The 23,534-nt window shown below is 46.1% G+C and overlaps 1 protein-coding gene across 1 annotated transcript; it reads right to left on the reverse strand.

Annotated features, from left to right (window-relative positions):
* Positions 1 to 1,541: 1,541 nt before the first annotated feature.
* On the reverse strand, positions 1,542 to 22,949 carry LOC106744828 (dynein beta chain, ciliary-like). The gene is given in 35 exon segments (XM_014619873.1): positions 1,542 to 2,046; positions 2,209 to 2,357; positions 2,440 to 2,802; positions 2,805 to 3,079; positions 3,188 to 3,315; positions 3,534 to 3,835; positions 4,028 to 4,309; positions 4,485 to 4,785; positions 4,853 to 5,407; positions 5,686 to 6,155; positions 6,242 to 6,545; positions 6,617 to 6,786; positions 6,932 to 7,228; positions 7,333 to 7,595; positions 8,020 to 8,369; positions 8,474 to 8,738; positions 8,824 to 9,300; positions 9,597 to 9,958; positions 10,162 to 12,555; positions 12,896 to 13,460; positions 13,542 to 14,070; positions 14,552 to 14,797; positions 15,836 to 15,987; positions 16,255 to 16,635; positions 16,975 to 17,246; positions 17,468 to 17,822; positions 18,120 to 18,437; positions 18,690 to 19,233; positions 19,496 to 19,763; positions 20,059 to 20,300; positions 20,380 to 20,807; positions 20,965 to 21,371; positions 21,887 to 22,152; positions 22,235 to 22,467; positions 22,712 to 22,949. Coding segments are annotated over 35 exon segments (13,446 nt in total). The 3' UTR covers positions 1,542 to 1,751.
* Between the last annotated feature and the right edge of the window lie 585 nt (positions 22,950 to 23,534).

Here is a 23,534-nt window from a genome sequence, read left to right on the forward strand (position 1 = left end):
GTGCACGGATGCCGATCGATCCGCACGTATCATGGGGAGGGTGTCCGAGGGCCAATCCACCGGGAAAGAGGGAGGAAGAAGGAAAAGGGAGAGAGAGAGAGAGAGAGAGAGAGAAAGTATCGTCAAAGGGACGATAATTTTTGTTGCTTCCCCTTCCGTCCGATGGGATTCATGAGTTGATTTTGCGCAGATCGTGCCTATTAGTTGTGCCACTGTGTGTTTGTTCGTGCCTGAACCATTAGGGCAATCGGAATGCAATAATAATAAGAATAATAATAATGCCATTGTGAGAGAAAAATTTTGATTAAATCAGTACACGCGTTTGTGTTAGGGAATGCCAGAATGGAATCTTTCTGTTCGTTTCCAACTGTCGATATGCGCAAATGAAATCAAACTCCGGCTATTACGCAATATTTTCAAGCCGACAGGTACGGTTCAGGTGAACGGTGCGAGTAAAAAGGAGTCCAGCGGTCGTCACTGTTCTTAACATTATATTATTCGAAGGGGATTTCCCTCGAATTTGTCTTATCGTACAGATATCTCCTCGTAATAATAAAACGCTTGATAAGCGCACTTGAGTGCAATTTACATATTTATATTGACATACTTCGCGATTGAGAATTTACTTACCGGTATCGCGATGCAATATTGACGGCGCGGCTCGACGATAAACGAACTCGCTCGTTCTCCGCGCGCGGATAAATCCTGTATCCCTCTCGGCTCCTTACCCTCGCGCTTGTCTCGACATCTCGACATCTCGGGGCTAAATTAAATTGACCGACACTTTGTAGCCGGATAGGTATCGGCTTTTGTTTACTACGGGGCACCGGTATTGATCCCCGACGTCTTCGGAGAGAAAGGACTCCCATTTCGACGAATGACGGATAATTCCTCCTTTTTCCCTGTCGCGGAAAACCGAGCGCCGGTTCGTGAAACGGGCCGGATACTCCTTGGAGACCTCGCGTCGTTTCTCCTCCTTTATTAACTCTCGGTCGATTAGTCGACCTCGAAGTACCGCCCCACCCTCCGATCGACCGTTTGGGATTTCCCGTCGAATCGTTCTCTTCTTTATACGCTGTAATTGCTGCTCCGCGTCGCGCGAGACGTATCGTCCCGAAATCGTGGACGAAATTCTGCTTCGAATTCACACGCGAGAAGATAACGTAAATTTTTTCTTCTTTAACAACTATACAGAGTGTTCCAGAATAAGGAGAACATCTAAATATCTCCCGTAAATATATGTTTTTAATGATATCAGAGATATGCTTCGAGCACAATTCGAATGGTTTCGAGGGAGGGATACCGTGGAAGGAAAATTTCTCTACGGTCATTCTTCCCATTGTCTTTAGGGTCCCCATATTTAGGCCCCCGAGATATTTAGGTGTTCTCCTTATGCCGAGACACCTTGTATGCACGAATTGGACATATGATACGAAATACGTGATACAGTTTGAGGAAGATATCTCTTTCATTTCAATAGTCACATAAACATACGCAAGTGTCTGAGAAATGGAAAGCAGTAGGTGCGATTGATTCTGCCACGAAACCAATTGTTCGTTTTCCCTCTCGCGACTAATCACACCTATCCGCTAAATTATTCAACCGGGAAGTGCTTAACATACCGTAAGATACCGTTTTATCCGCGGTCAGGTACAATTACGACGTCGCTCCACGTCAACGTAATCAACTATTTAACTAATTACTCATCACTGTCGATCGGAAGTGGCGAATGACGGAAGTCGTCATTCCGCTTAGGTTTGCAGCAGAAGAGCAACGCCGGCTAACGTCCATTTGGCCGGCTTGTCCTTGGTTTTCAAATTGAACGTCCACACGTACGTCGGGCCACGGGTGCGTGTTTTGTACACCGGACACTCATACATGTTCCTCAAATCCTGTTTGTCCTGCGTGATCGCGCGCACATTAATCACCGGCATCGCCGGGTATAATTCCTTGGGCCTGGAATCGACTATGATTCCCGTTTGGACGTCCCATCGCGCGCCTTCCATAAATATTCCGTGAACGTAAGCCCCGTCCCTCGGGGCTGACCTAACGCGAACGAATCAGGAAGGAAGTCACTCCACAGCTCTCCACGTGTAGGACGAATTAAGGTGACGTGCGACTAACTATTCCGTCCTCGTGACATCGCGCGCGCGCGCGGTATCGCGAGCAACTGGGGGCAACTCCGCGGCTAATTCCTTTGCTACTCACGTGAACTCCTCCTTGTTCTTCTTGGTCACGTCGCACTGGAGGCACATTTTGTCGAGCGGTAATTCGTGCCTCCTAGCTGTCGACTGCATGATGGCCGTGAGCAGCGATTGCGGATTAAAGAAGCCGGCTAACCACACCGAGGCCGGTAACTGAAAGGAATCGGCCCTTCGTATCACGCTGGCAAACTCGAATGCCGCCGAGAGACGGTTTATAAACGGTATATACACGCACCACGAAATCCGTTGACCAGGTCTCGAGCTCTCTCAGTCTCAGCAACAGATCGACGAACCAACCGGTGAGACCCAATAAAGACGGATAAGCTCTGCTGGCCCACACCGGCGGCACCTGATCGAAGAACAAAGCATTCTCCAGATCCTCCATGTCCGACGTGATGGTGAGCTCGCCTTTCAGACCCAGATCCAGCTCGCGCAACGACCGTTTGATCTCGGTCGTCAGGAAGTTCATCCTCTCGCATTCCTGAAAGGCGACGATCACGTAGGGCGTCCGTTCCTCCACCTTTCCCATGATCTCCGTCATGTTGAACTCCTCCGGCAATTTCTCCATGATCTCGTCCAACACTTGCTTCACCTGCGAGGTAAAACGCGAGTTAGCTGCTCACTTTTGCGAAATCGGGTCTCTGAAAAGGATGTAACAACTTTGTCTTCTCTCGTGACGGTCTGTCCGCCGGAGCTGCCGGTGTCGCGCGGCTGCATCTCGAAGACCGTTCTGAACAGATTCTCGGCCGTCATCGTTAGAAAACCGATTTCCGCATTCGGATGTAATCCGTACAGGTATGGGGACTCGGCCGGTATAGCTTCGTCGATGTAGGTGTGATAACCGATCAGATCTGTATTGGGAGGCGCCGGGAAACCTCGAAACATAACGAATCTCTCGTAACAATGGTATCCGCGAAAGGACATAAAATTGTTATTCTAAATCTCAACTTTGAACGCCCGTTCTTGAACACCCGTTAGTTTACCTGGCGCCAACTGTAGTTCTCCATCGATCAGGTCAGGCTGCATTAATTCTTCAAGGTAGGATACACAAAGCCTCCGGTCCCAGTCGTCTGTTATGTGACCACCATACATGATTTCTCCGAAAAGATACCTTTTAAAAAATGTACATTGCTGTACTTCACATTTTAACGGACAGCTTCATCTTAAATTAAATTACACAGTCGTGTATATGTATGTGTGTGTGTGTGTGTGTATGTTAGTAAGGATATCTCGTTGTTTAAAAAAATATTATGTAATTATATTATCATATTCAGCTTTGTGTGAGATTTCTTTTTCCGAAATTTTCATCGAAAATATAAGTTTATTAACCTCAAGTCCTCCCAAGGCACTTTCGGGCTCGCTTCTAAATAATTATAGAGCACACTGACGCTGATATTCAAGTCGCCCACATTGAAGGGATATATCTTGTTCCAACCTTGAGGTCCGAATTTTCGGCGTTCCGCGACGACAGCGTGGAAGTAGCACAAAGAGAATAAAATCGCTTTGAACTCCGCTTCCTTAGAGCACATTTCCAGAGTCTCTTGAGTAAAGTTATCCAGAGCTTTGTGCAGATTAGCTTGCATGCCGGTGGGTGGTTCGTTCGTGATCTTAATTGACGATTCTAGAATACCCTGAAAATGATTGTGGAACGAATATGTAATAATCAATGAAGATGAAACTACCAATATTCCCTCCTCGTTATTTTTAGAAAATTAATTAGCAATGGTGCGCCCTGAAAACTGTACAAACGTATTACGAATTTTAAGGAATCTCTAATTTCTTGTTTTCCTGAAATATAAGGCAGCATCGCAGGACATTCCAACCTGAGGTATTATATGGCCGGCTGGCGTACTGGCCGGTTCCGCGCTCATGAACATTCTGTAATCGAGATGAGAGCCCTCCGCAGCCACTTCCAGCTTTTTCTCCAGCAGCGGCAACCACTTTTTCACCAGATGTATATTTTGCAATACCACCCAATGACCATTCTTGGCCGCTACGTCCATAGCTAGCTCGGCCACTGTTTCTTGCCCTTGGCCGAGGGACACATTGTGGAAGTTCTGATTGTCCGACGTAAAGCCGAGACGCCGGCCTAGATCCTCCACATCCTGAATACCCATATATATTATTTTACTTTTCGCTCGGTTATTTGGATCTCGGTATTTCGCAGTGTACACTTCTTGAGTTTAATTCGATTTGAAAATTCCACGAGCGATAGGCGAGAGTTTCTCTCCGAGAGGGGGGTTACAAAAGCAGCGTCGGAGGGAATTGTTCCATTATTACCTTTAATGGATTAACTCCAGGCGACAGAATGAAGAAGATGGGAGTGCTGGGACTAGTTTCTTCGAAAGATTTCGAGAACTCCACCGTTCTCGCCTCGATGTATTTCTGACCGAGCTTCTCCTCGATAAACGCAGCGATGGCATACGTCATCCTGTCCGGTCTCAGAGCTCTCAGCATGCATAGACGTTGTATAGACGTTTTGTTTTTCCATTCCTGAGGAAACTTCTCGCGCTCCGGGCATTCGCACTCGACGAACTTTTTCCAGCGCTTGGCGGAGCTTTCGATGTCCCGGTCGAGATTCCTACGGACGAGCGAGACCGGTGAGAAACCGAAGCGACAACGGGACAACAGTTTTTCATCCGGCGTACCGAAACTCCTCCCTCGTAGCGAGGCTTCTTATGCCGCCCCAACTGGTGTTGGTGAGAAAATCGACGGGCGAGGTGACGTGCGGCGTTATAGGAAATCTTAGAAGGAAGTCCAGCTCGCTCGCCGTAACTTCGTTTCTCACCAATAAAATTTGAAACGCCATTTGCGAGGCGAAGATCAACTTGTCGCACTCGAAGAGACCCCTGCTGGTGTACATGAAGACCGAATACGTGATGCACTCGATCAGATTCTGCACCCTCCCGGCGACGTCGGGCGCGGGATCGGCCTTCAGGATCGCCTTCTGGAAGACTACGCTAAAGGCTTTTAGTGAAAATTGGTAGATAGGATTAATGGTGTTCAAATCGTTCAGGATGAAGTACAGCAACGATGCCCTCGCTGCCGCCGGTCTATACAGTTCGCGAGCCGCGTCGATCTGCCGACTGGTGCCACGAGCCTCCGTGACCTTGGACTCGATTTCCGCTGCAGTGCGCTTCGTGGTCTCCAAATTCTCCACGAGAGATGTGTCCTCGAGAACGTTGCTGCCAGCCGACGACAGTCTACGGTAATTACATTATTATAATATACATATTAAAATATTTTTATATTATATTAGACATATTATTATAAAAGAACGTTCTTAAAATTGATAATATAAAAGAATATCATGTCGATGTCGATTATTCACGAAATGTTATTCACGACTCTCTTTAGAGAGTTAAGACCTTTTCTCTCACGTGGATTTTGCACAATTCATTCGACTTTATATATAATTTAACGGAGAAATTTGCGATCAATGTATCGATAATTTATTTAGAAACGAAGTGAGATTTTTTACCTGGACAGGAGGGAATCTTCGAGGCTGTTGAGAGTGATCTTAAAATCGTTCTGTTGCCTCGTAAGTTCCGCCTTCAACTCCTCCAAATCCGGCCTCTCCGCCTTAACCACTTCCGCGAGCAACTGATCCTCCAAGCCGTCCCTCGTCACCGTGAAATTAATCAGCGTGGTTTGCGCCTGCATTTCCGGCTTGTAATGGGGATTAGCCAGTTTCGTGTGCAGCAGTAATCTGAACATAGGATTGTATTCCACCTCCTTATCGCCGATCTTAATGGCCTGACCCTTCTTGATTAAGTTTCGGCCGAGCAGAGGATCCAAGACTGGATCTACGGTTTCACCGATGTTCTCCAGCAGTACTGTAGATCCGCTCGCTAATGATAACTCGATCACATCCAAGTAACCTCGTTGGCCTAATCTAATCACTTTCAGCTCGTCTTCGTATTTCTCCTTGATCCATTTGATTCCCTGAAGCTGTAACAGATTTTCCGTCAAATTGCATTCAGCTTTCGGGATATATCCCTTTTCCCTGTGTATGTGTGTGTGTTTTTATAACGTACCTGTGGGTCTATCATTAGCGGCCAACGATCAGTGTTGGTCAGTATAGTGGCGTTCTCCGTCGACATTCGATCGTTCGGCAATCCCTCGTTGTTCCATTTTGCGATTTGCGTGTCGTCCGTTAGCAGCGAGAGAGGATCCAGGCCCTCGGTAATTGGGATCGTCGGCTCCACGCTGCGCATAAAGGGCAGCCATTGCTTGTTTAGGAGATCCTGCCGGAATTGTTTGGTGAAACAACCGACGTAGGATACGAAAGCCGTCACCAGCAGCACGTCGCCGGGTAACGTCGACGCTTGTTGCATAAAGCTAGAAAGGCGTTGTTTCAATTAGTCGTTAACATCCTAACGAGGCGGCGAGGTGCATCGTGTAGCGCTCACTTGGCCACCGAGTCAGCCCAACGGACGTTCTCAGACGCCAAACCGCCGACCAATCTGTTCGCCAACGCGATAGTCGAATTGGTGGCGTCGGCTTCCTGTTGACACTTCAGCTTCTCGGACGTCGCTTGCTCGAAGTCCGCCGTTAACTTCGCCAATTGCTCCTCCAAAGACTGCGGGGGAAAATATTCGAATTACTTCGGCGGCGGCGAGACATCGCGCGTAAAACTGAAGGTAACGGGGAGATCTTTCGCGGGAACTTCGGCATGCGTTGAATAATGCAAAACCCGACGGCGACGTCGACATTCGCCCACTTACGGCAACTTTTCGCTTAATACCGCCGAGTTTGTCCTGCGCCGCGGCTAACTCCGCGTTCGCCTGCGCGAGAGCCTTCCGTTTCGGCTCCACGTCGCAGAACACCTCGTAGAACTTGATAATATTGATCACCCAGGCGCACAAGCCCGCCGCGGCCGCCGACTTGGATCTGACGAATTCCGGCTCGAATTCGGAATCCTTGAGATACGGCTGTATCGCTTTTATCACCTCCGGATGTATATTCTCTTTGTCGTAATTGATCAGCGAGTCCAGGAACGTGTCCACCTTCGCCATCATAATCTTCACCGAGAAAACGAGAAGGTATGACCGCAATGCTTACGTTGCCCCGACGTGACACAGAGGATGGCGAGTCCCTCGAGTCTTTCCGGTCGATTTGACAGTACCTTAGCGGCTTTCCAGCTTCGATCCTTAGGTACTTTGCCAGCTGGTGCCAAAAGGACCATGACCGCGGCGGTGACGTTCGTTACAGCGCCGGGGGGCGAGCCGAATGATTTCAGTTCGGTTAAGTTCGCCTTGTTCAGGGTATTCAAAGCCTCCTGTGCGGCCAGCAGAGCGGGCTCGGCCTTCGTTAAATCCGCCTCGCAGTCTCTTTGCTTCTTTGAGACCTCCTCGGCTATTATGGCCACTTTGGACTCCTCCTCGTCGGCTAAACGAAAGAAAATTTCCTTCCGACTAAATCATTCAGACTAAAGCGTATGGGGAAAGAAAGAGGTAGCTGAAAATTTAGCTCCCACAAGTAAAAATTAGCTGTCCATGTGATACAACTGAAATTTATATTCGCGGGGAAATTGGAAGTGAGATTTTCTAAATTGCTATAATATCCGTGTGCAAGCTCTCACGGGCCATTGAAGATGCTGATTCTTGATTGAATATCGATAGAACCGTTTAATACGTTATTCGCAACTGAAATTCAGTTAATTTTACTAATTCTTCTTTTCCCTGTACCTAATTTTCAGCTCCCAACTGAGAACTGGATCTGGTGACTAAATTTTAGTTGTATTATATGAACGATTAATTCCCTTTTTCCGTGCGGGAGAGAATAATTTATCGTAACATCGGCTACGTCGCACCTATCGCCTTCTCCTTCTGGACCTTCTCAGTCTCGACGCCAACTATAGCGATCAGAGCGTCCGCGGCGTCGTTCTTCTGCTGCAATTCCACCTCTTGCACGGCCAGCTTTTTCTTCAACTTGTCCACTTGTACCGCCGTCGACCTCAACTTGTCCAAGCCGTTCTCGAGCCTCGCCACTCGGGCACGCAGCTCGGAGGATTTCGTCTTCAGTAACCGGGTGTATAAACTTATCTGCTCCAGAAACGACTTCGGAGTCGTATAGTTGTAGCGACGCTCGCTGCTCAAGTAATGACGGCTGGCTATGTTCACGCTGGTGTGCGCGTGGGCCATAAACTTGGCGGCTGATTCTCTGTCATCACGAAATTATGTTTCTCTCTCTCTCTCTCTCTCTGTCTCTCTTTATTGTCGGCAGTTTAACACGCTACTCCTTTCTCTCGCATCGTTAACGCGTACCTGTAAGTATCCGGCAGTTCTTCCAGTTCCTGTAAGAATCTCTTCGACACAGACATCAGTGCCTCCTGGGGCCACTCGTGAAACCAATTTATCATCGTGCAGTTTATGATGGCCGGGAACTTCCTGGATCGGACCCGCAACGTGGAGCCGACCGGGGAGAAGCACAATACTATCCTGAGCTGCCGGCGAACGCGATCGATGAAGAATTTCCAGCAATTCTCGCGCGTGTCCAGCAAACCCGCGCCTTTCACTTCATTGCGGACCCCTGTCGATTTTGGATAATGGATCATTCGTCGCCGGTATCGTCGGATGATCATTTCTTATCTTCTAACCAAGGTTGCTTCTCGCACCTGCTATTATACTCTCCACTTCGTCCTCGGCGAATAAATCGGGAACCTCTCCCGACGCGAGCATATCGTTGATAAGTACCAGAAATTGCTCGTTCGGCACCTGCGCGTCCGTCATCAAGAACATAAGGCCGAGATTTTTCAGTCCCGCCTTCGAATAGAGAGCGGCCAATTCCAGTTTCAAGTCGGCTACGCCGTAACCCTTCTTCAGTTGAACTTGGAAGACCTCCAACGTGCTTATGAAAGCCGCCAGTCGCGAGAGGCTCTGTTTGCCGGAACCACCTACACCCACCAAGAGCGCGCTGCCTCTGGGCGACTCTAGGATCCTATTCACGCGACACACGTGCATCATGGCGTCTTCGAAAAGCACCAAATTCATAGCCGCCACCAAATCGTTATAGCTGACCATTGCTTCCGACAGCAGCCGATGCAAGGTCGCCCAGTCTTTCACGGGCATGTACTTCGGCTCCCCGACGCCTCCTAAATTTTACAGCTTTCTTAATGTTCGAAAACAAATGTTCCTATTGACAGGATAAGACTGCCCGACAGTGTAACGCACGCGCCAGATTCTTTATCTAGACTTTCAACGTGCTGCATTGCCGTCGTTTCCATGTTGAATTGACTCCCTTAATTTCGTAGTTAATATTCTTACGTTGCATTGCCGGACGATTTTATCCTCCCGCTAGGATTTAAAACTTCGCACCCGACATCCAGCGACAGCTTTTGTTAGTCTATCGTCTTATGGTATCGTCTTATATCGTCTAATGAATATAGACCTGCGAAATGGCAGTAGATGTTGGGCCTCTCCAGGATCGCACCTTCGTCCACTTCTTCCACGTTCTTTTTCAGGATGTCGAGTTGTAATTTCAAGAAACTGTCGATGTCCTTCTCATCTGTCAACTTATCTCCATAGACGCGTTGAGTCTCGTGCATCCAGAGTCTGATTATATCCACCGAGGACTGTAAGCATTCGTTGCTGCTGAATAACAAACCTTGAAAGCAGTTGGAAAGCTCACGGAGATTGAAGATGTAGTGGAATTTCACGGCTGTCGGTAGGAACATCTGAGCGCAACGGTGGTGCAGCTGAATAGCTGCTTGCACGATGTTAGGACATAATTCGGTGACGCTTGCGGGAAACCTAATTATCGCAAATAATTATTGTTATTTCTATCATTATTGGAATCAACAATCAACATTATAACTAATATTATGACGCTATAACCGAGACATCTTCTAGATTGTAACATCGTTTGCGTAAATAATGCAATTATCGCATGCGTATTTAATTGATCAAAGCTCCTCTAATTTGCTTCTATTGCCCGTCTAATTTGTACTAATTACCTGTGTTCCATATTCGCAAGGTGTTGCGACAAAATAGAGGCATATATGGTCGTCAAAGAATCCACGTTGGGAAAGCTAACGGCAAATACCGCGAAATGCCTCTGCAGTCTCGGGTTGATCGTAAACGAGCCGGCGGTCGGATTCATGCAGCTGATGTATTGGCAGTTGTGTATATCCTTCAGGGTGAGCTTGGTACGATCGTACCAGTGACCGTAATCCAAGTGTTGCCTGATGAGCGTGTGAGGCTGAACGGTGCCGTACGCATCCACCTCCGGCATATTCAGGTCGTCGACGAAGTACACCAGAGTTTTGTTCCCCGGAGGGCCGTAGTTCCTGCCCGCTTTCTTCTCCAACGATTTCTCCAGGATCTTCTGTAGCATCTCAGACGACGTGTAAAAATTAAACGGCACGTTGGAGACCGCGTAATTCTCGGGAAGCTGAAGAAGTTTCTCCGCCACGAGGAGGGTCTTGCCGCAACCGGCGGTGCCGACCAACATTACGGGATGCTTGTCCGACATCAGCAGATCCAAGAAGTACCTTATCCTGATGGATTCCGATGTGTAGACCAAGACAGCTTGCAAGGGTATCTCCGGATCCAGCTCGAACTTCGGAAGACGTTCCGTCCAGGGGACGAAACTCTTCGTCTCATTGTCGATGTAATAATCGAACACTGTGCCTTGGGCCGGGAATTTTACCTGCTTGAACTCATTGACCCACCATTTAGTGAACTCCACTCGATAATCCACGGTCTGGTCCTGAAACATGGAGGATCCAAACGCCCAGACGGCGGCGAACACGAAGTAAAGCTCGTAATGCTCCTTGTAGAACTCGCCGGCCGTCAGCTCCGGCTTGAGGAGGCAGTGCAGCAGATGGCACAGCATCTCGACGTGCGCCATGTCGGCGATAGGTGTTATCTTCTTGAATCGGGTTCTCAGGGTCTCCAGACAGGTGGGGATGTACTTATCGAAGAGCATCACCAGGTTTGACTTCTCGTTCGGCAACGGTCGCTTCTCGACCCAGCTGGTCACGTACGGGTTCCATCCCAAATCTTGCGGGTTTATGTACAGAATACCGGCGCGCGACACCGTGGCGGGTGTAGCGGTGCGCAGATTCGAGATCTCGAAGAGGAGCCTCATGGCCGGCGTCAAGGCGATCCTCTCGTTGCTGGCCAACGTGAGAACTTTGTTGTCGTCCATCACAGTGTTCAGAGACTCGATCCACATAGGATCGATGTCGCCGTCCAAGACGATCCACTTTGGATGATCGCCCCCCAAATTGGCCTGTTCCCTCATTATCACCGAGAAGAGGCCGTCCTTCCACTCCCTCGTCGCCGGATTGATGATCCCGAAGAGCTCGTCGTTGGTCACGGCTTTCGGATTCAGATCGTTATACACCGGTTTTCTCTTCATGTTGTGATAAGTCTTGAACAGTGTCTTCCAAACCTGGGTCTTGCCGGAGCCGGCTGTGCCTACGATGAAGACGGAGTGCCTCACTTCCAGCAGCTCCTCGAGCTGCACGACCTTGAGGATGAATCCGTCCTCCGGCTGCAGGCTCAAATCGGCAGCCGCTTGCTTCACCATCTTCTCGAACTCGACGTCTCTCTTCCTCGGCACATCCAACGCTGGGAATAAGTCCGCTATCAGTCCCATGAAGACCGGCAGATCGTCCGACACCACTTTCGGTATGTTGAAGTCCCGCAGAGCTCTCATTAATACCTGCTCCTCCGGTCTGCCGGGGTCGCCTCTCTTCAGGCTGCCGGCGACCACCAAGACTGACTTGATCGCCCGCAGGCCCCAGTCGTAGTGATCCTGTTTCGACAACAGCTCCTTGCACAGCGTGTACAACGTGATGAACTTCCTCGCGAGCACCCTGGCGTCCTGGAATCCCTCCGCCACCAGCATGATCTCGCAGATCAGCTCGAAATCCGGCACCACCATGGCGCAAGGACGGAACAAGGCCTTCAGGTTCTCCGGCAGTTCCGTGCGACCGGCGTAACCGGGATTCATGGTGATGAATATGCCGACCGTCGGCTCGAGCGCTATTGTCTCGCCCATGAAGTTGAACCTCTCCTTTTTGTCTCTGATCGCGTCTTGGATCGATTTCACTTGCACCGCGACCACCGACAGCACCTCCACGGTGATCCTGTTGAACTCGTCGAAGCAACCCCACGCCCCGGTTTGCGCCAGTCCTTTGTATATGTTACCGCAAGACTTGTAGTCCATCTGCTCGGAGCAGTTGAAGACGTACACCATTATACCGAGGGCTCTTCCCAGATCTTTCGTCGTCTCCGTTTTCCCGGTCCCGGCCGGTCCCGCCGGACCACCGCCCATGATGAGGTGCAGCGATTGCGTCAGGGTTATGTAACACCTGTCCGTCAGCGGCGTTATGACCAACCTGACGGGCAGCAGACGTGAGCGTGATTATTCGATTTGAATCGCACAAAGCCAAACATTGAATATCGGTAACACCAAATGTTGAAATAACATAAACGCGATACGTTAAATCAGCACACGGATATGTGAAGAATTTAACGCAAAACTGTTGACAAAGATCGATTTTAACAAGTACGAAACGTCTTTTACTGTGTATATTTAAATAAAAGAATATAGATTCAAGTAAATATATTATTAGTGCCAGCGGATAAATATTTTTTATCTCTATTTCTTTTTCAGATATTTTTTGCCTCACTGTGTAACAATGATAATACAATATAATAGACAACCGGCGATAATACCTGGGTGTATTGCCCAAGTACTCGTGAGAGTACTTAAACTGCGCGTCGCAGATATTTGCGAAGCAATCCTTCTCCCTCTCGTCCCATCTGTGCCGCAGTTGGCTCTGCCACTGGAAAGCCTGCGAGGTCTCCACCTTCGACTGCACCAGCTTCGTCACGACATCCCGAGAGTGCACGTCGATCGTGCAGATCGTCATGACCTTCTGCCTCTCCTGCTTGGTCAGTTCCCCTATCAACAGCGTGATCAAGATGCTCAGCTGCGAGATCTGTTTCTTCAAGTAGTCCTTGATGGAGTTGTCGTAGCCTTCCTCGAGACGGGCGAAGGCTATGTTGACCTCGGTGGTCCACCAGATTTGCGTGCCGCAGAGGGACACCTGAGCCGGATAATCGAACAGCCACTGTTCTCGCGGCTTCTCCTCGTACGCCACCACCGCCTCGCTGAAGTAATGCCGGATGGACACGCGCATGGCGTCTTGAAGCCGGTTCAACCAGGCTTCCACGGCTCCCTCGCAGATCATCTCGCAGCTCGCAAATTCCACGTATTCGCCGTCCTTGGCGAACATGCCTGAAGGAATGCGAGGGAAATGTCGACACAGCTGTCGGTCGAAATTGAAATGACGGAATTTGACGGGATTCGAGTGCTCACCCAGGACGTGTTTCAACGACGCGCTCTTGTCGTCGAAGTTCAGCCGCGCCATGGAGTCGAACAACTTCGTCAAGTGCTTCGCCACTACTTCGGGCTGGTTCCCATTCGAGAGCACGTCCAACAAGTCGCTCGAGGAGACGAAGTAGAATCGCGGGAAAGCGAGTCGCTTCGTCTCCAGATATTCCGCCAGGGCTTTCTCGCATAATACCAGTCCTTTCTGCAGGACGTCCAAAGCGGAGACGAGGCCGACCTTGTTCGTCGCCTCGACGACGTTCGGCGTTTTCGCCATCTCCTCCGTCATCTCCTTGAACTCCTTGTCAATGCGGTCGAACCGCTCGGCGTCCACCGGTAGTTGCCGTCGGATGTCTTCCGACGACATGAAGATGCTCTCGAGGTGCATCCAGGTGCGCTGAACCTCGAACCATACCGTCGTCACCTGATCGGCGATGCTCAGCTTCCTCTGCCACGACGACACCTCCTCTAGGAAGTGCGCGATGAATTTCGAGGTGATCAGATTTTGCAGTTGCACCTGCGATCCGGAAGAAAGCGATTCGTAAAGCTTAATGAATGACGTTATATATTATATTTTATTATATAATATTACAAGATATATTGATCATGAGCGTTTAAACGAATGCATCAGCAACGGAACTAAATATAATATGATATATTATTTAAAGAAGTTTCTCTCTCTCTCTCTCGCGCGCGCGCGCGTGCGTAATATTCAACGAGGACACTAGGCCCGGTTTTTCATTTTTTGATTAACTTTTTTGGTTCAGACTTAGCCCGATGATAGTGCAAAAATTGTGTTCTTTTATTCATGACTAATCATTAAGCTGGTAGCTTTGTAGTAATAACTTTTAAAATGTAATGATTAACCATAAATAGGAAGACATCATTTTTACATTATCATCAGGTTAAGTCGAAACCACCAAGTTAAAGAGAGAAAATGAAAAAAACTGGGAAGCCGTAAACAAATATCGTCTCGAAGGTCAACTTCACGATCTAACCTGATTCTCTTCCAAAGTTTCGATCAATTCTTCGCTGGCTCTTATCAAAGTAGCTCCCGTCCGGGCGTGAATCTCCCGCTCGAACTCCATCTTCGACCATGTGACATTCAATTCTTTCATGTATTTCTCCATGGACATTTCCTTAACAGCCTTATCTACGATGTTTTTCACCTCCTCCTCGCATTCGTGGAGATTCAATTCAAGAAGATCGGCCAGAGTCGTCGATTCGTCCATTACGAAACGAACCTATACGTAAGAAAGTCGAAGAAGCCCGATGACGTAGCTATATTTTCAGGATGAAAAGCAGCTACATAGTAGTCTCGGTGACGTGATTCACTGTGGCTGTACATAATGGTCTAAATAGGCGAAGGAAATCGCTAAGTGAGAGAAATAACATACCGTGTTTTGCAGCAGATTTATTAAAAAATCGTACAGTGATTTTCACAATGAATGAGAATGATGGCAAACTATAAATTTGTGGCTCACCTAATTTCTAGCGTTCGGTGCTGAGCACATCTATTCTTATTCGCGCATCCTATCGCGATGCTAAACATGCGCGATGTCTTAAGTGAAACAGTATTCGATAGAGATGAATTCAGCGCCAAATAAAACTGGGAGCACGTTCTTAGCGGATGAATGAGTCCCAAACTATCGTTTTGCTAGCTAAAGTGTCGCATGCCGCGTTCTATAGCCATGCTTATAAAAATATCCTGTTATAAAAGTGTTTTCGTAAAAATCTCGTAAAAATATCTCTTGTCGTACAAATATCGAGAGATGAAAAGAAAAAACGCAACGAGTATAACAGTGCGAGTTTACAGAGAGAACACTATCGTGCGAAAATTGTGATTTTACGAAGATCTGGAATTTCATATATGCACTGTGAAGAAAAATATATAACGAAGGAGTAATATCGAGAAAGGTATAAAAACAATACACACATCGTGCGCGTATGTACAGTGGACTTACGGTCATTTCTGGAGTCATGTTGCCCAATTTCTGTAACACCGATAGCGTATGTACAGCGGTGCGACTAATTCTAATACTCGTGTGATTACATACATTCGCGTATTATGTTATATACAATTTCGCAGAAGGGGGAGTAATCGAAGCGAACGGCAACGATGATAAACCATCGTTGAACGTATTGGAAGTACAAAAAAGATCAGCGGAGCTCGCACGAGTCTGTATCTCTCAGCTAACGAAAGTACGTATGTCGGCTAATTCACGGGAGCCTGAATCGTAAGGAAACGAACGAGACGCTCGCTCTGCGAATCCCGGCGATACCTTGGTACTATTCATCAGCTGTCGCCAGTGTCTCTCTCGAATGGCCGGATTTTGTAGTTCTCCCACGGCACGCAGTGACGTAAGCATGTTCTTCACCGTCGCTTCCAGCGAGACGTACGCGTCCCACGGCCTCATTTCTTTGTCCAATGCTGCTGAAAGAAAGGCGTATGTGTCCGGTCGACGGGAAAAATTAAATCATTTTTCCTTATCGCACTGTTCTAACGGAGGGAGACACACTTCAGCCGGCTTTCGGAATAAGTATACGTGAACCGCGACTTAAGTTACATGACGGTGAGAAAAGCGTGCACACGTGGAGCCGTGTGATATATATTTTTACGGAGAATATATTCAGGGGATATAAAGCTGTGCGCTATTTGATGAGGCCCTTCAGCACCGTGGACAATTTCTCAGCTACTAACCACGTATCTCCTTCGCGAACTTCTTGCACTCTATGTCCATATTCTCCACGTCGATTTTCCTCCAGGGTGTCGTCTTCCAGCCCTCGATACTACTCTGCACTATATTTACATAATCCCAGAGCTGTTTAAGCATTTTCAGCTCTCTCCTGCACTGCCTCAGCTGCTTAAATTCGGGCACCGTCACTTCGAACAACGAGGCGGAATCCTGTATATCCTTCATTTGGCGTTCCAGCATAAGAATCTCCTTGTGGGCTTCGTCCAACAGCTCGTACGGGTTCTTGCAGTCGTACTTGAAGAATGCGTATCGCCGAAACGCTTCTCGATATTGACTTATAGTTATGTCGAAGGCGGAGATGCGACCGCGTATTCTCGATACTTCGCCTATTATTTAGATATACGTCGTTATAACGAGTTTTAATAAGGAAATTATAATATTTCCGTAATTATTAATTATAATATTAATTAAAAAAATATATATATATATATATATTATTCGCAATATTTAAAAAAACTAATTATATAGTACTCTAAAATTTTTATGTAATTTTTGCCTTTAAAAAGAAAAGCCAGAATATATTATTATTAATATAAAAAAACGGTGTATTTCACGTTTCCCTTTATGTACATATTTTTAATACATCGTAACGAGATAAAATAATAAATTGATTGGCAGAAATATCATCAATTTAATAATGCCGGCCACCGCCTCATTCCACAGACCTGCTTGTAACGGAGCAACTTGCTGCTTCACCATAAGAGCGAGTTTTTTCGTGTTTGCCCATTGCTCCGGCAACTCTTGCAGTAGCACGTTCACTTCTTCGGGTATATCTTGATCGTAGAACTTGAGTAACTCGATAGTTTCCTCTAATGGATGGAACATCTCGTCCGTAGTTGGTTGGCGTTCTTTCACCTGTAGTAAGTAGCCCATTACGCTGACCAGAGCGGCATAATCGCCCGGTTGTACTTGTTGCAACAGTCCCTCGTCCGCTAGTCTAGAAATTAAGTGAAATATTTTCGAGAGAAAGAGGAGAAGCGAAGTCACGATGTATCGCTACACTCTTCGACATAATATAAATCAAGATAATAATCTCATACACACACGTATATATCGTTCGTGTAAAGATATTCTTGTGGAAATTCTGAGAAAGATGTTTGAATCTTATTATCATATCACCAGTAATATAGTATAAAATATTGATTACCTAGAAATTACCTTATAAATGTTCCCAAGTCTGAGAGGCTACTTGTTACACGATCGACCAAGTGTTTTTTAAACATGCTCGACCATTTGCACACCGTGTTCAATACCGACTGTCTAAAAGGTCTGAGGTCTACCCTGAACCAGCCGCAGAATACCTTCGACAGATCCATTTCCTCGATCTCGAGATAGAGGCCCTCGTAAAGGTCGATTTGTTCGCGAAATTGCTCCATTTTCGGCGGTGACTTCGTCGGACCTTTGGGGTCTTGAGCCGCCACCATGTCCATTTCCTCTACTGACAACTGCCGGCTATACTCGAGAAATTGTTGCATCACCACGTCCCTATCATCCAGCCACAAATAGGCGTAACCTAATGAACGTCAATTTATCGAATAAGTGTGTGTGAAACATTATTTTACCGTGACTATAAATAAAATGTTAAAATATTTCAGAATCTATTATTTTCCGGCATACGAAGCCCTTAATTCATTCCAGAAAAAAATAATAAAAATTTAACAATTAAACGTGCGAAACCAAGTTATTATAACTTCTATAATAATTCTAAATATGTTGTTTGTATTATTCTTATCGCTTGTATTCGCGAATTAAATAAATTTAAGCTTATCAATTGAGTCCGACTAAGTAAAAATATTCATGTAAATCGTACCTTCGAAATTGCTACAGAAATCAGTAGCCTCTTCCACGGCGGTAGTTACACTTGTCAATATCTCATCTTTCATTCCCTTGATATCATCGTCGGATCCTAATTCTTGAGCGTATCCTACGAAATCACTTTTTAATCGCGGCACCAAAGCAGACATGCCGGTGATATCGTTTAGCAAGCCGAGAATTAGTTGGTCGAGTCCGTCTGGATCTTCTGGTTCCAGCGATGGCAAGTAATACAGGTCCGGCTCCCTCAGTTCTAATTTTGCTTCGAGTAATGGTTCACACGTACCGACTGGGTCCATACTTTCTGCCAAATATCCTAAACATAATAGTCATAAAAATATATGATATAATATTTTGATCGCATGTTTTAATGTCAAATATATTTAATATGTTATAATTTCTTAATTTCAGGATAGACAAAGAGTTAATCGGCTAAAAGAATTCATTTTTTTTAAGCAGTCAAGTCTTTATAATATAACAAAATAATATATAGTAAACTTTAATTAACATTAAATCCCCCTACACGCTATAAAATACGATTTCGTTTAATTCGAAAATGGATATCAACCTAAAGAACACCCGACTGCTTTGCGAAGGGATTCGATCACAATGTTGTCGATGTATTTCACGTATTCTTGCCACGCTTCCTGCTCGGTATCGCTAATTTGAAAGAACATCTTGTTTTCTTCCAATATCGAGTGTATCTGCTCTGCGGCCTTCGTTATCTCTGCGTAACGTCTCGATACTTTTTCCGAACGATCTTCCAAAGCCAGTAGAGTGTCCTTACGACGATCCTTTCGTTCTATCAGAGGCGTTTTCGTCCAAGGTTCTAAAATGCTCCCGATCTTCTCCACGTTCGATTGAGCGGCTTTCATCCGCTTCCACAGTCCTTCCACGAGATCGCCTAGCTCCGTTATGTATTCCAGGAGCCCGTCCGATCTCCAGCAAAGCTCGTTCTCTCCGCGGGATATCAGAGAATCGATCCTCGCCACTTCCACCTCGATTAGATTAAATTCCACTCGCTTGGTTGTTTTATGTATGTTGTTGTACGAATCGACTGTGCTACCCAGCATCGTGCGAAACTTCCTGAACGTCTCCGCACTTTCAGACACCTGATAGATATTCGACAAAGACTAAGTGATATTAAATGTGTCTAACAACAATATATTATTGTAACATAGAAAGATTCTCCAAGAACGAGAGCGAAGTCATAACATAAAAATATCTGATAAAAAATAGGATATTAAAAAACTAGGATAAAATAGGATATGTAGGAGAAGGAAAAAAACTTACGGGAAATTTGATGAAAATACTCGCATAATGAGATTAAGTTGTGATTGATTATAAAATTATTGATCATTGTGAGATTAATACCTTAATCGCTTCTTGGGGAATATCGGAGCGCGACATTTGCTTCAGATAATTGACCTCCTTCAATACTGCGAGAAGATCGAGGTCGAAATTCAACAGTAAAACGCCGTCTACCTCTCTGCAAACCAGATGACGATTGAGACCGATATCGACAGCCTGCGGTACTGTTTGCGCCCACTCGGTGAACAGATCATCTTCTTTATCGGCGAATATTTTTATCAGCCTTTCGTAACGTGCTATTATATTCTTACCTTCGTCGCTCTGCACGACACTGCGAACGAGAGGAGCTTTAATTACTATCATTGAAGAAACTGTCAGATCACACGTCTTCGTCTTCAACGGATTTTTCATTTTATTTTCGACGGATTTAATATCCTTCGTAAAAATGTGCGCGAAAATCTCCTAAATTGTGTTTGCTGGCGAAAAGATGGATTCGGTTTCAAGTAAGACGGAAAGGGTCTTTAAGAAATGACGGAGTTACCGAAGTAATTTAAGCGTAATATATTAACATCCTGCTTGAATGCAACGATAAATTAATCCTCCGATGGAGTTAGATAGATACGTACGGGTGTGGCATGGCTTTAAACGACTGTATGGGCAAGTCGATACGCTGCTTCAGCATGCTGGTGAACGTCAAGGCAGCCGCCAAAGGCGGTAAATTAATCAAAGCACCTCGGGTGCCGCGATTGAACAGAACTTCCACTATCGAGAGTTCCATGTTCAAAAGTTCGAGGATCCTGGCGTATCGATTAGTGAACTGCTTTCGTATGACAGAGCGCTCCAGGACCGACCCGGCGATATTGATTAGCTGAAAATAAAGAAGCGAATGTGTTTCATGCGTTGTGCGACTTCGGTTCTGCGCATCATGCGGAGGAGAAAATCTGCACCTTGAAAACGCTCTCGAGATTGCCGCAGTCGTCAAAGGCTTGGCACAGAATCGCCGACAGTTTGCTGTCGAGATCGGTAATGGACTCCGAGAACTTCGCGCAGTCGGCGACGAAGGTTTCGTCGTCCGGCTCGAGAACGTCGCTGGCTCTCACGGTGAAGGAAACGAAAAGCTGCTGGAATTCCTTGAACACGCTTATGATCCTTGCGCTCAAGGACCGCCCGAGAATGCCGCCTATTTCAATCTTCTCCAACTTGGAAAATTCGAGAACGGTATCGAAGAGCCACTCGATATCAGCGAGCCGTTTCAGGAAAGCGTCGAGACGAGTGAAGACGGCGGTCGAATTAAACGTCCAAGGCGGAGCTTCCGGTTTCAAGCCGGGCATGTGCTTTCTCAATTCGAACTGTCTCTTGAATTCCTCCAGGACTCCTAATTGAAAACGCGTCTTTGAGCCTCTCGCACGAAACTCAAGAAACCAAGTCGGCATTTACGACATGCCGAGAAAGATATGGGATAAAATTGCATGGGCTAATCTAATTTGCATGTAAAAATCCCACTTGTGTGTGAATTAACGAACGATTACTACCTCGCGATATTTTAACACGCTGGAGAGCCTCGTCAACGTCGCTCTGAAATATCGACGTCGGATCGAGAAACCGGCGAGCCTCCTGTATCAACAAATTGCAGATCTGCCGAAGCATGATGATGAGTTTGCCGGAGCTTTGATAACTCTTGCACTTTGCCCATGCCAGCCCCAGCGAGTGTATCAGGGTTGGCATCAGCGGCTTAGCTTCGGCAAAGTCGATCTCCTCCACGGACTTGAAGCACTTCGCCAAAGGTGTCAGATACAACGATATCTCCTTCGCTTCGGCCAACGAAGAAACCACGTTATCGAACAACGTACGGAAGCAAGGAAAATACGCGCTGTTAGTCTTCTCGAGAATTGTCGCCATTTTCTTCACGCGATCCTCTTGCAACTGGTCGTAAATGTATCTACAAAAAGCGAGCGTAACAGGATCGATCCTTTTGCACGATATACTGGTGGAAAGAAGAAAAATGATGCATTGTCGATCTCAAAATTTTCCTCTCCTCGTGATCTTTATAGTAGTCGGTCCGTAGAATGTCGAATTTTCAGTGGCGAATAAAAAAGGGTCTCTATAAAAGTTTATTATTTTCTGAAAAAAATACTTTCCTATAACTTCATTTAACTATCTAAGTAATAAATGTTAATTTTGAGCATGTGTGAAATCAAGACAAATATATACACAATATTACAAACACAGAGATATAATTTATTTTTTTATTTTTCTTATTAATGTTTGATTTATACATTAGTATTTCCCTGAGAAAGTTTGACGGACCAACTACCTTAATTAAAATGATCAAAAACTATTTATATCATTGTTCACATCGGGATCATCGATGAAAGAAAACTTGTTGAAGTTTTATCGGTATTATTTAATATAATATTATAAATATAAAAAAAAATATATATATATATATTATACCTCAAATTTGCCAATCTAGTAGACCAGTATTCCAGCTCGACGTTCGGTGTCGGATTTTGCCCGTTCTCGAACGCCACGCTGGACTCGTGAGTAACGACATCGTTCACTAAGTAAGCCCACTTTATCACCACACCCTCTATAGCACTTTTCAGATGCAGATCGACTGCCTGCGGTCCTTCTGCGCAAACCAGTCTCTCTACTTCCGTCACCTTCTCAAGACCCGCTGGCATCGGTAACACCGTTCTCCCGTTCACCTGACCTTTCACCTATTCGAACGTAATCGATATAATTACATATACGCTTCAGAGTTTATGATTAATTCGAAAATTATTAATTCTTCATTATTACCTGATACAGCGTGCCACGGAGAGAATGTACGTGCCTGCATATGTCTTGAATGGCTACCTCCGGCAGATCTTTATGATTTTCCGGCTTGGTTAGCAGAGGAGCGAAAATATTGTCCACCAATGTGGCCAACTGATCGACGATCCGATGGGAGAGATCTCCTACGATTAGCATAGCCGAACATCCTCCCTTGTCTTTTGGCAATGGCGCTTGCTTCACCTTGACTGCATAGACACCTGCAACGACAGCTTCAAGTTTTCCATGAATATTCATGCCGCATTCTTGACGTAATCGCGACGAATAACTCATCAGCACCGACCGGCTATGTTGACGCAAACTTACTTTCTCTATTTGTAGCATCACAATGAAATGGGAATCTTGTCTTGAGCAACATTTTATATAAATTTTTTACAAGATAATTAAACGTTTTTATAAATTTTTCAGTTATCGTATAACGATTCACGGCCTCGGAGAACTCACCCTTCGCCCGCTGACAGGATATGGGAAAACTGGACGAAGCCACCAGTTGTGCGTTCGGTGTCATTACGACGAAGAGGGCGATCGGCAACGGTTTGTCCAGAAAATCTAACACCACATTTCGGTATTCCTCGGTCAGTAGTAACCTTCCCCATTTTTCCGGCTTCAATTTCAGACTCTTCTGCACGAAATTGCCGATGTATTCGAGTCGAAAGTCCGGCGGCGCTTCCGGGGTAGTCATCTCTGTTAACAATATCCAAAAATAATCATCCTCTGTACGATTGAATTTTACAACAAATAATTGAATTGTTAAAATTAGAAAATTTCGAGTAAATATATCCTAATGTAAATATATCCTAAAAATATATCCTCTATGTGAAACCAATTATACACGTAAGAAATATATGAGAAAAATATCTTGTCCCTTATATCATTTCCGCGCGCGTATCCGAACACTGAAATTACTCTTAATCTCTTCAGTGAAGAGAGCAACAACGGAAAATTAAATGTACGCATTTGAATGAAATTCCCACGCGATAAATCGATCGTTACTTCGTAAGCTCGGGAGACGAGCGGCCGAAGGGCACTGCGTTCGGGAGCTTAAAAAACGACGCCGTGAATTGGCGCGCGATCGCGTAAACGCGAAATTCAGCCGACGCGGAGTATTATGCTCGTTCAATGGCTGTCGTGTAAGCAGGTCAGGAAACCAGGTACGGACTGAACCAGCGAAAAGCAGTCTGGTATTGGACGATCGTGTCTCCCGGCTAAAGCCCGCTCGCTCGTTGGCCGCCTATTGTCACGGGACGCACGGAATATGCCGGGAACA

This window comes from Dinoponera quadriceps, unplaced genomic scaffold (assembly GCF_001313825.1).
Source record: "Dinoponera quadriceps isolate SergipeBrazil2010 unplaced genomic scaffold, ASM131382v1 scaffold1308, whole genome shotgun sequence".
In the NCBI taxonomy this organism is placed as follows: Eukaryota; Metazoa; Arthropoda; class Insecta; order Hymenoptera; family Formicidae; genus Dinoponera; species Dinoponera quadriceps.